The sequence below is a fragment of the Tursiops truncatus genome, chromosome 9 (assembly GCF_011762595.2).
Source record: "Tursiops truncatus isolate mTurTru1 chromosome 9, mTurTru1.mat.Y, whole genome shotgun sequence".
NCBI classification, from domain to species: domain Eukaryota; kingdom Metazoa; phylum Chordata; class Mammalia; order Artiodactyla; family Delphinidae; genus Tursiops; species Tursiops truncatus.
In genome coordinates, this window is record NC_047042.1 from 98,402,506 (window position 1) to 98,414,708 (window position 12,203).

Sequence of the window (12,203 nt, forward strand, 5' to 3'; positions counted from 1 at the left end):
ATGCTCATCTTGGTTCAGTCAGCTGTAGTCAGGCGGGAAGGTCCCAGATCCCAGGATCTGTGGGCCTGGTAGACTGACATGGGAATGGGCAAACGGTGGCACAGTGGGGCATTCCTAGTACTGCGAGGAGAGGAAAACTCTGTTTCACCTGTATCAGGCTTGCTTGAAAGGCTTCTGCTTCATCAGCACATCCTAGACCAGAGCTCATGGCCCCTGCGTAAAGGACCTGGAAGGTGCTGTTTCTGTATCTTGCAAAAGAAGTAATTTGTTACTTTCTAGGGTGTTATTCCTCCTTTCTGTCCCAGCTCCACTTTCTTTTTAAATATGTAACTCTGGCCATAATTCTATTTATACACACATACACAATGACTTCTGTCAGCTTGGTCAAATTGCCTCTTCAAAACAAAACATAATTCTGCCCCTTAAGACCAACTGCCCACTGAAGAATACAGAGAGATACAGTCAATCAGAGAGGCCTCAGAAGTACTGCGCTGCAATGCTCTTAAAATTGCCAGGTTACATTTCAAATAAAATATTTAGTAAAACCTCATTGGGCTACGTGGCTTTGTGTCTGCTATTAGCAAAGCCAGTATTTACTGTAAAATCTTGAAGCTGGTCTAAAAATTAAGCTTCCCAAGAACTGGGGCCATGTCTTCTTTTGTATTCCTTCTGGTGTCACGTGCTGTCAGGGACGTGGATGCTCGATGAATGATCGTGCAGTGGGAAGACCACCTGCGAAGGGATTACAAATGATTCTGGTTGTAGCTTAACATTCTCTACCTGCTTGGTACGGAGCAAGCCACTTAGACTGTGTAGATCTCATTTTCCTAATTCTAATGGGCAGATTGAACAAGGTGGTAGTAGAAGGTCCCTTCCAACTCTAAAATCATAGAACTTAAGATTTTACTTCCTGGTCCTGTTTTCCTTGTCTGGTTTCTCCCCAGATTCTGCCCTATTGAGTGATTCCTTTGACACAGCAGAATCAACACCTTGGAGAGGTATGCGTTATTACAGATTAAAGAGTCTCATTCTAACCATATTATGATTACTCCAAAACCACACAAACTGACAAAATTCTAGCAAAACTATAAAATTTCGTTTTAAAACACAGCATGTGTTTGACTGCACTTTTAAGCATAGGAAGACACACCAAAGTAATAGTTGTTCTAGGGTACTGGGGTCATTCAGTGGTTACTTTTTCCCGTATATTTTGTGTAATGTAAAACGTTTTGTATATAGCACTTCTAATGCTTTTATAAGAATAAGGATTATCGGGCTTCCCTGGTGGCGCAGTGGTTGAGAGTCTGCCTGCCGTTGCAGGGGACGCGGGTTCGTGCCCCGGTTCGGGAGGATCCCACGTGCCGCGGAGCGGCTGGGCCCGTGAGCCATGGCCGCTGAGCCTGCGCGTCCGGAGCCTGTCCTCTGCAACGGGAGAGGCCACAACTGTGTGAGGCCCGCGTACCGCAAAAAAAAAAAAAAAAAAAAAGAATAAGGATTATCATAATGAAAGAGGTCCTGGAAAGGAAGTCAGGGAGCCTCTTGCTTTGGTTTTCTCACTCGCAGTGTGAGGCTACCAAGTTTACCTAAGGTGTGGTGAGGCTCAAATGAGGGAAGGTCTTCAAAAGTGCTTTGAAACATACTGCAAGCCTAAGAAAGTGTTGATGTAGTAGGTGCAGGAGAATTTCTTGTTGATCAGTTAAACAGTTTCCTGGATGTTACTTAAATGATGCTTCTCTTCAGTCAAGACTGGGCAGTGGCTGTTTCTTCACTTCCAGTTTGCTTGCCTGTGCTGGGGGGAAGCTAGCCTGAGACTGCAATTTGGGAAGCAGTGAGAGAACAGAAGTACGTGTGGGCAGAGACTGAAAAAAAGTTTGATGCAGAAAATATCAGGGTGACATATATAATGTGACCTATATAATGTGCTGACTTCTATCAGCAACTCAGGTGAGATAACCAGTTTTATGTATATGAGGAATTATAACAAATTGGAAAGGCAGGCACATTCCTGGAGAGGTTGGTTTAAACAGAATTCAAAATTAAGGATGTATGTAAAGCTATGTACATCAAATCAGTTCTTGGCTTTGAGGTTATAGTTTTAAAAAAATTATACAAGAAAAACAATATCTGCAAGCCAACCTCAATGAGTAACAGCAGAATAAAACAATGAACAAGAATAGTTAAGTCAATCATTTTTTATTATTAGTAAGTAATAATTTGGGATGTTTATGCCCCCAGGGAGATTTGTGGGGCTGAGGAGCTAAAAAAAATATTTATGTCGGGGCTCACCCTGGCATGATTTGATTCATCTGGGATGGGGCCTAGATGTTTTGTTTTGTTGGGTTTTTTTTTTTTTTTTTTTTTTTTTGCGGTATGCGGGCCTCTCACTGTTGTGGCCTCTTCCGTTGTGGAGCACGGGCTCCGGACACGCAGGCCCAGCAGCCATGGCTCATGGGCCCAGCCGCTCTGCGGCATGTGGGATCCTCCCGGACCGGGGCACAAACCCACGTCCCCTGCATCGGCAGGCGGACTCTCAACCACTGCGCCACCAGGGAAGCCCAGATGTTTTTTTTTTTTTTGTTTTTTTTGATGTTTTATTTTTTAAAGTTCCCCCAAGTGATTCTAAAGTGCCTGCAAGTTTAGAAGATCATAGAAAGAGAAAGTGAATTATTGGACTGGAAATGACCAGTTAGCCTGCTTTCCCAGAACAGGGAGCTGTGGATTGAAGATGAAAAAAAGGATTTTTGAATCCACAATGGGAAGTCATAATTTGATTCTAGAGGCAGGACTCGGAAGGAAATAAGGCTATGGGAATGGTTGTTGAAAAAGTTCTGACTGATCTCAGTAGTTAAGTTAGGAGCTCCAGAGGCAGCATTCATTTCAGCTGTGCCCACTGCAGGCTCTGTCCAGAGACCTGGTATGGACAGGACGCTGCACGAGCACAGGTGGGAACAGCACCAGTGCCTACACCGCCGTCCTCCCTAACCTCCATCGTGGTGAGGCCAGCACCTCTGTGTAAGGGCAGTTTGCTGAAGAACCGAAAGGGACTGTGGTGACGTCACAGCCACTGACGTCACTGATTATTTTAATAATCAGCCCAGGGACTTCCCTGGCGGTCCAGTGGTTAAGACTTCGCCTTCCAATGCAGGGGGTGCGGGTTCGATCCCTGGTCGGGGAGCTAAGATCCCACATTCCTCGCGGCCAAAAACCAAAACATAAAGCTGAAACAGTATTGTAACAAATTCAATAAAGACTCTAAAAATGGTCCACATCAAACAAACGAAAAAAAAACCCCAAACAAACAAACAAAACAAAAAATATATAGTCACCCCACACTTAAATGTTGAAGGGTTGCCCACTGAGAAGATTGGAGAGGATGTACTGCAGTTATCGCCAACATAAAACATGTCTTCTGCATAAAGGGTTTCTGAGCCCTGGTGCCTGTGTTTAGGACTGTCGAGTAGCTTACTCAGTCACCAAGCCGTCACATGTCAAGGAAAGTGCCAGAGAGTCATTAAGAACTGAAGAGAACTTCACTCATCTACTGTGTCGAGACTTGCAAAGACTTGCAAAGATAGAATGCCTATTTGAAGTAGGCTGAGAATAAACTCAAGAGGGAAAAAGTAGTATTTTCTCCAAACTTTGCATAGGTATAAAGCAGAAATTTTCAGAAGTCACTGAGAAAGAGAGGGAGAGGGAGAGAGGGAAAAAAATACATGTGTGTGTGTTTGGGCATTTAAGTTTGAATTAAAATGTTGGCAGAAGGTGGATCTGAAAAAGGCAAGGATATTGAAAGCTCATTAGCAAGAGCAAATTGACCTTAAAACTGTATAATACAAAATATCTGACTGTGTTCCCCACATGAACACTTTCTGCCTCTTCTAAGTAGTCCTGGAGCTTTATCACCTTACCCCCAGCGACCCTCCCCTGTACATAGTCTTGCCTCTGATTTTTAGTTATACTTAGGATGTCAATGACTCTGAAACCTAAGGTGTTATCCTTCCTTGGAGGTTGGCGTAAAGCATCCTAAAGTGAAGATAAGGAAGTTGTAACCATGGACATGTCAGTGGGTGAGGAGAGCTTGAGGATTACATTGCAGTCCTTAAGCCTGCTTTTTAAACTAAGCAAGGAGCGACACTGAGGTAGAAGTGCAGATCTGGTTACCCTCTTCACTTAGCTAAGCGTGAATCTAGAGGATTTCTTCCTCAAATAAAGCTTGTAGTTGTTGAAAGGACACGGAGTGCACAGGGAACACCAGGAATTAGGGAGTGGCAGACACGTGTGTTAGCGCTCCCCAGAGAAACAGAACCAAAAGGATATATAGAGATATATAAGAAGAGATTTATCAGAGGAATTAACTCATGCAATTATGGAGGCCAAGAAGTCCTATGATCTGCCAGCTGCAGGCTGGAAAGCCAGGAAAGCAGTGGCATAATTCATTCCGAGTCCAAAGCCCCAAAACCAGGAGCAGCGATGTCCAAGGGCAGAAGGTGATGGCTGTGACCGCTCAAAGGAGGAGCAAATTTGCTCTCCCTCTGCCTTTTTGTTCCACTCACGCCCTCCGCGGATTGGATGATGCCCATCCACGCTGGTGAGGGCATCTTCTCTAATCAGTCTTGGATTAAATGCTAATTTCTTCTGGAAACACCCTCACAGACACCCAGAAGTAACATTTTACCAGCTCTCTGGGCATCTCGTGGCTCAGTCAAGTTCATGCATAAAATCAACCATCACAACACATAAATGTTCTGGCATTTTTGAATGCCCTCTCCTTTGGCCTCTCCTTTACTCCAATACCCTGTCCTGAGCAGAAGCTATCTAATTCCTAGGTGAGGAGATGAGAAGAAGCCCATTCCCACCTGAGAGACTGAGGGCCCAGCCCCGCGTCCTTCCGCTACGAGAAATGTTTATTAACAATGATACTTGACATCTATAATCCACTTCATCCAGTTGCTTTCTCCTCCTCAGAAAGTTAGATAACTGCCTCATAGTTACTCAGTAACTCACAGAAACAAGTCTGAGGACTGGACACCTCTCCCAGTGAGGGTCTCTCCCACCCTCGCATCTCTCAGCCCCATCAGCCTGTTGGTCACTGGAGTCCATGGTCCGTGGACAGCAGCCCCCTCCTCGTGCCCTTCTTGTTTTCCTTCTGGGAAGTGTCCCCCAATCCCCCCAGTCACCATGCATCTGCTGTATCCACTACTGGTTTTTGTGACCTGTGGTTGCTAGGGTTGGCAGTTATAAGATAATGCTAGTACCACAAAGCCTGTGCATTTAAATCCTGTTTGAGCTGAGTAGCTTTGCTCATATCTCATGACAGTGAACTGAACTCTGGCTGCCAGGGGTGAAAGTACGATGGCTCTGTGTGTGCAAAATTCACCCTCTGTGAAGGAGAAACGTAAAGTGGATATACTATGTGGTATCTTATTGTGTAAAAAGAGAAGTAGTTATAAGTAGTTTAATGCTTAGGAAGGGAAGTAATTTTAACTACTTTATATTGAAAAGATAGCTTAAACGCTTGGGACTAACCTAGCTTCTCTTCCATCTCTAGGAACAAGGGAAGATGTTGATGTATAGGTCAGAATGTGTGCTCTGAAATGTGTCTCACTGGTGGAAATGAGTTTACTTGGAGCTTTTCAGAGCTTTTACTTGCCAGTTTCCTCTAATAATAGTGACATGATATTTACAATCGGGGGCAGCCTATGGCCAAGGAACAGAGGGAAGAAAATCACTGGCTTCTGGGAACATAACCTTTGCTAACCTGTAAGCTCCTTGAGAATAGTATTAAGTCTGTGAGATACTCATTCTTTATCCTGGAAGTATGCCTAGCAGAGAAAGTACTTGATGACTGTCCTTCTGAGTACAGGTGCTCTAAGTACATGTCTCACTTGGACCAATAATGCCCTTTCTTATACTAAATGCAGTGGAACAAAAGAGTACTAGTCGGGGGTGGCCCTCTGGAAGGTCTGCCTCTACCCAGGGCGATAATCAGCCTTGGAGATCTCTGTCTTAACAAGATAGGGACTAGTCATTTAGGAAGACAGACACTATTTTGAGGATAATTACAAGGACTTACCTTTTGGAGGTAATTACTTTTGTTGGGTGCCTATAAGCACTGTTCTCATTTGATTTGTAACTGTGGAATAGACATTATTTTCTTCATTTATATATAAAGAGACCAAGTGAAGCTCAGAGAAGTGAAATTGCTCACAGTTACAGCTAATGAGTGGTGATTTTGGAATTTAAACTCAGGTATGTCAAACTGCAAAGCCCACCCGCTGCCCAAGCAGCAGCTGGCACATAGTAGGTGCTCAGTAAATATTTGTGGAATGAGTGAATGAGTTTTCCCCTTCCCATTTCTTCTCCATCAGCCTACCTTGTCCTCTCTCCCGCTCCTCCTCTGACTTGGCCTGACGTTTCAAAGTGACGTTGACTTACATTTAAAGGTTCTGGAAGAGGCTGCTGTTAAAATGCTGTGAGTGCACCTTACCTGGGAGGAAGAGTGTGGCCCTCTTCTGACACAGACCAGGTCACTTCTCTGTCATCCACTCCAATGCAAAGGCCTGGAGTTGATCCAGGTAAATTTGGATTGAGACGAGGGAGAGTGGGGAGGTGAAGGCTGCAAAGGAGTGAGGCAAGAGGAAAGGCCAGAACAAAGAGTCTGGAGACAATTGCCAATTTTTCAAAAGGGTCAGGTCCTTTGGGATGGGATCCCCAATAAATATTAGCCGAATTAACAGAAATCCAGCCCCAGGGCCCGCCTGCCTTGTTGGGGACTCTAGGACAGGCAGGTATGAGAGGCATACCCGCGCAGGGTCACTTTGGGGGCGGCGGTGGTCCCCTGGCCCCGGAGCGGCCCCGTTGGTCCCCGCAGGCGGGCAGGAGCTCGGAGGCCATTGGCTGGCGCGCGGGCGGCGGAGGGGCGGGGAGCGCCGCCGAAGGGGACTGTTTGCTCCTACGGGCTGTAGATGGAGCTGTCCGGCCCCGGCGAGGGGGAAGGCGCCTGGAAAACGTTCTTCTTCTCCCTGGCCGGCCCGAGCGGGGAACAGCGCTCCCAGGATGCAGTTTGTGTCAACACGGCCGCAGCCTCAGCAGCTGGGCATCCAGGGCCTGGGGCTGGACAGCGGGAGCTGGAGCTGGGCGCAGGCTCTGCCCCCGGAGGAGGTCTGCCACCAAGAGCCGGCGCTGCGCGGGGAAATGGCCGAGGGAATGCCGCCCATGCAGGTGGGTGCACCCCCGCCGGCGCCATGGCCGCCCGCCTGCCGTGGGGGCGGGGCGGGGCGCAGGGCAGTGGGCGCCGGGCGGCTGGGGGCCCGGGCCGCGCGGGGCGGGGACGGAGGCCGGGTGGGCCGGGGCGCCGGGGGCTCGCGCGACAGGCCCGGCCCGGCGCCCTCGCAGGCCCCGCCCGCGCCCCGGAGCGGAGGGCGCCCGAGGCCGCGTGCCGGCAGGGCCCAGAGCCGGCGCCCGGGGAGGCCCCGCGGGGCGGGGGGCCCGGAACGCGCGGTCCCCGGGCCCTGGCGGGGCCGTAACCGCGTCACCCACCCCGGCCCGGGCTTGCCGAGGGGCTTGCCGGCCGCACTCGCGCCGGGCCGGCGACGTGGGCGCGCAGCGTACCTCGTCAGGTCACACTGCGGCCACTCTGACGAAAAGATGTTTTAAACGTTGTATGGCCATCTTTCACCGAGCATAACGAGCGATTCACCTTTCCCCGGCACCGGCTGTGATGGAGGGAAGGGGCCGCTGAGAGGCGATTCTGCCCTCCATCCAGCGGTGGGCAAACTTGGTCGCACATTAGAAGCACCTGAGCAGCTTAAGACTCCTGACGCCCAAGCCTCGTCCAGACCGGTTAAATCAGCGCCTCTGGGGTTGAGAATAGGCACCAGTCATTTCGTAAAGGTCCATAAGGATCTCGGTTCCGGAGTCAGAGCTCTAGAGCGGTGTGTAAAACACAAGGACGTGATGCTGAGAGAGGCCTGGATAGCTTTGCCCGGAGGAGAGTGTGGGAGCTGACCCTGGGCTGGACCCCGCGGAGCCTCCTCTGTCCCTGGCCTGGTTCTCAGCCAGCCGGGTTCTGACAAGTCCGCCAGGAGTTGCCGTGTCCTGTTTGATCATTTTTCAGCTTTAGGTCTCCAAACCTGTGTAGGGAAGCGGAACTTGCCGCCCCAAAATATGCCTCTTTGGCATAAGGATTATTTTAAGATGGTTATTTTAGAGGAGCTGCAGGCACAGGAGAAGCTCTGAAAACCAAGTAGGAGTTCCCTCTGTAAAAGAGAAATCTCCGTCGCTCTACCAGGAAGAGGAGCGTGACTCAGTGGCTCTAAGAACTCTCACCAGCGGAGAAGGCAAGGACGTACATCTGCATAAACCTGTACACCCTTGTGTCCTGGTCTTTTCCTGGTCACCTCCTGTGACTGACTCCTCCACCCCCCAACATCATCTGTCTTTAGCTGAAGATGGTATTTAAGGTAGTGGCCTGGGCCATTCTGGCGAGTAACTCAGTTTTCTGGGTCTCTCCCAGGTATACAGGAGGTATACCTGTTTTTTGTTTGTTTGTTTGATTTTATTTAGTTATTTTGGCTGCGTTGGGTCTTCATTGCTGTGCACGGACTTTCTCTAGCTGTGGCAAGCGGGGGCTACTCTTCGTTGAGGTGTGCAGGCTTCTCATTGTGGTGGCTTCTCTTGTTGCGGAGCACAGGCTCTAGGGGCAAGGGCTACAGTAATTGTGGCTCGAGGACTCTAGAGCTCAGGCTCAGTAGTTGTGGCACACGGGCTTAGTTGCTCCGCGGCATGTGGGATCTTCCTGGACCAGGGCTCGAACCCGTGTCCCCTGCATTGGCAGGCGGATTCTTATCCACTGCGCCGCCACCGCCACCGGGGAAGCCCCGGAATACATGTTTTTAAACTTCGTTTTTCTCATGTTAATCTGTCTTATGTCAATTCGCCTATTAGAGCAGCCGAAGAACCTAGGAGGGTAGAAGGAAAATTTTTCTTCCCCAACACCTGCAAAAAGTAAACTGGGCCCAGTGACTCTCTGAACTTCCACCATCAGCCCTTGCCCCCTTCTGTAGGCCAGGCTGGAATGATGCCTGAATGAGCCCCAGTACGCGGCTTTGCTGGAAATATTACTGCCTCTTATGGAGCAGGGTCTGGGGCCCAGACCCTGCTGCCCTTTCTCCCATGTCAGGAGTGATTCCCTGGAAGCTGGGTGATGCTCCTCTGTGGCTGTCACAGCTGCTCTGAGTTAGAGAGGGCAGTGAGCATGCCTGTCCCTACCTGCCCAGCGCACCTCTAAGTAATAGGTCTCCACTTCGCCCAGCCTGAGGGCCTCTTCAGCAGCGACGGAGAGAACAGAAAATGACACCTCCTCCTGTCCCATGTGGCAAGGAGATGCCATTTCAGCCCCGCTGTCCAGTAAGGCCTGGGTAGCTGGTATGGTATGGGGCCAGTTCCCAGGTCACCAGTGCACAGTGACCACCCCACTCTCGGTCACAGGGCTCAGCTCCTAACTTGCACCCAGGGGACCTCGCCCTCCAGGGTAAGGACCCAGAACTGGGGGAGTACCAGAGGGCCGGGACCATCAGGTACCCCTCCCCCCTGGGAAGCAGAGGGGGCTGGGAGGTCTTCTCTTCCTCTTAGAGATGTCCCCTCCTCCTCTCCTCAGTGAATGACATTTTTTGGCAAACCCACTTTTATTTTGGAAAATATGAATACGTACTTACATAAGGAGACAGAGCTGCTCGTCTGCTCTCTTGCTCGGGCTCCTGGTGTCTCCCTTGGCCACAGCCCTGCTGGGAAGGGAGGCAGCCCAGTTACCTGAACTGTGTTTTTTGTCACCTGCAGCACCTAGAACTACTCCAGTTGACAGTGCAGCGAGATGCTGTGGAATGACCGGCCACTTCTCTGTGGCTCTATTTCATCATCTTTAAAGCAGAGATAGATAATCATTCTTGCCCTAACCTGCTTAGAGATCGCTGGGAAGATTAGGGGCAGATGACTGACATGAAAATTTTTACTTTGAAACAGCAAACACTGGGCAGCTCTAGAGTTCATCATTAAGTCTAGCCCACGAAGAAAACAGATGGGCTCGCCAAGGAAAGTGGTTCGTGACATTTTAGGCTGGGGTCCACAGCCTTGACCTCTCAAGGGTCAAGGTGGGGTCATAAACTAGTGGCCAGCTTGACTCCTGCAGGTGGGAAGTGGGAAGATTGGGTGGGTGGCTGCCCGAGCTCTTGCTGGCATGTTAAGGAACACCATAGCCTGAGAGGCAGGCGCTTGGCAGGAGGGCGAGACTCTGCGGCATTTGATGAGTTGTCCCCTGCTCTCAGGCCACCCTGCCTCCTCACACAGGGTCTCATCCCCGCTGTCACTTTCTCCCTCCTCGCACAGGCTCAGGAATGGGACATGGACGCCCGGCGACCAATGCCTTTTCAGTTCCCACCCTTCCCAGATAGGGCACCCGTCTTCCCCGACCGCATGATGAGAGAGCCCCAGCTGCCCACAGCAGAGATCTCTCTCTGGACCGTGGTGGCCGCCATCCAGGCCGTGGAGAGGAAGGTGGATGCCCAGGCCAGCCAGCTGCTAAACCTGGAGGGCCGGACGGGGACGGCCGAGAAGAAGCTGGCCGACTGCGAGAAGACGGCCGTGGAGTTCGGGAACCACATGGAGGGCAAGTGGGCGGTGCTGGGGACCCTGCTGCAGGAGTACGGGCTGCTGCAGAGGCGGCTGGAGAACATGGAGAACCTGCTGAGGAACAGGAACTTCTGGGTCCTGCGGCTGCCCCCGGGCAGCAAGGGCGAGGTCCCCAAGGTAAGTGGCGGTCCCCAGGGGCAGGGATGGCGGAGAGGACCAGCCCACGTGGACAGCGCTCTTTTTGTCAGGCCTTCTCACAGGCGTCTCTGGCTCCCTGTTGCCTGACTAAAGTGTCTTCTTCCCAAAGCCTGCCTCCACTCTAACCACTTCGTCTGGAATGTTCCACCGCCGCGAGGCTGGCCTCCAGCCATTCCCCATGGAGCCTGCAGGTGTCCCTCCCCAGGCGTCTGGGCGTCCACAGATTCCGACAGCGCCTCATGCTTGGGTTTTCCCCTTGGCACCTGCAAATGACCCTTTGTCATTGGTTGTCTTCGTGTCTGCTCCTCTGAATGGTTGGGGACTGACCCAGACCACGCCAACCAGGGTCACTTGAGTCGTGGCCACCGCCCTCCAGTGGGCCCTCCTCACAGTTCAGAATTCATGCTCCGTTTCCTGTTCCGTTTTCTCTCCTGCTGTCCCTGGCTCATCAAGCCTGCGGGCTCGGTCAGCACGCCCCTGAGAAGATGGGGTCACCCTCCGGAGACTCCATGTGCAGCCGCGTGTCCTCTGCCTTCCTGTTACCGTGGGCTCGCACCCCACCCCTTCACTTGCTCCAGGAAGTCACGCAGCATCTGCCCTGTGTCCCCTGCATCGTCACCTCCTCCCTCTCCACTAGCTCATCCCTGCCTGCAGCGTCGCCCATCTCTGTAATAAAAAAAAACTCCCTCCAGCGGTGCCTCATTTCTCTGCTCCTCTTTTGAGCGGTCTTTACTTGCTGTCTCCAATTCTTTCTTCATTGTCTCTCTCTCCCTTTTTTAGCCTTTTTTATTATAGAAAATTCAAACCTAGACCAAAGTAGATCGAATTGTGTGATGAACCCTCATGAATCCATCGTCCAGCCTCTGCAGTTACCAGCTCTTGGACAATCTTGTTTCATCTAACTCCCTACCCACATCCCCCTCCCATTTTATTCTGAAGCACATCCCAGACAGCAGGCGTTTTAATTGTAAATATTTCAATAGGTAGCTCTAAAAGGTAAGGACTCTTTTTTTAACGTAATAATCTCAAGATTATCACTACCATAACAAAGATCTCAACCTACTCCAATATCCAGTCAGTGTTCAGATTTTCAGTTCTTCCAAAAATATTATATATTTTTTTCTGTTAGTTTGCCTGAATCGGAACTCAAATAAGTCCACACGCTGTGATTCCTGTGTCTCTTAAGCCTTTTCAATCTGTAAGTTCCTCCTTCATCTCTCTCATTTTTCCTTGTAGTTTATCTGTGGAGGAAACTAGGCCATCTGTCCTGTGGAACTTCTCACTCTCTGGATTCTGCTGTTGCATCCTCTGTGGTCTACATTTAACGTGTTCCTCTGTTCTCAGTATTCCAGTAAATTGGTGACTGGATGATTCTCCCG

General features: G+C 50.4%; 1 protein-coding gene and 1 long non-coding RNA gene across 2 annotated transcripts in view; one reads left to right on the forward strand and one right to left on the reverse strand.

Moving 5' to 3' along the window:
- Positions 1–311: 311 nt before the first annotated feature.
- Positions 312–7,126, reverse strand: LOC141279596 (uncharacterized). Its single transcript, XR_012334140.1, has 2 exons — positions 6,488–7,126; positions 312–732 (listed from the first exon to the last, which is right to left on the reverse strand). It is a non-coding gene; the product is annotated as an uncharacterized lncRNA (long non-coding RNA).
- ZNF282 (zinc finger protein 282) overlaps positions 6,958–12,203 on the forward strand; it is a 28,086-nt gene continuing 22,840 nt past the window's right edge. Inside the window, exons 1-2 of the mRNA XM_033863422.2 lie at positions 6,958–7,221; positions 10,384–10,803. Coding sequence (XP_033719313.1) covers positions 7,057–7,221; positions 10,384–10,803 — 585 coding nt within the window. The 5' untranslated portion in view covers positions 6,958–7,056. The remainder of the gene's footprint in view (positions 7,222–10,383; positions 10,804–12,203) is intronic.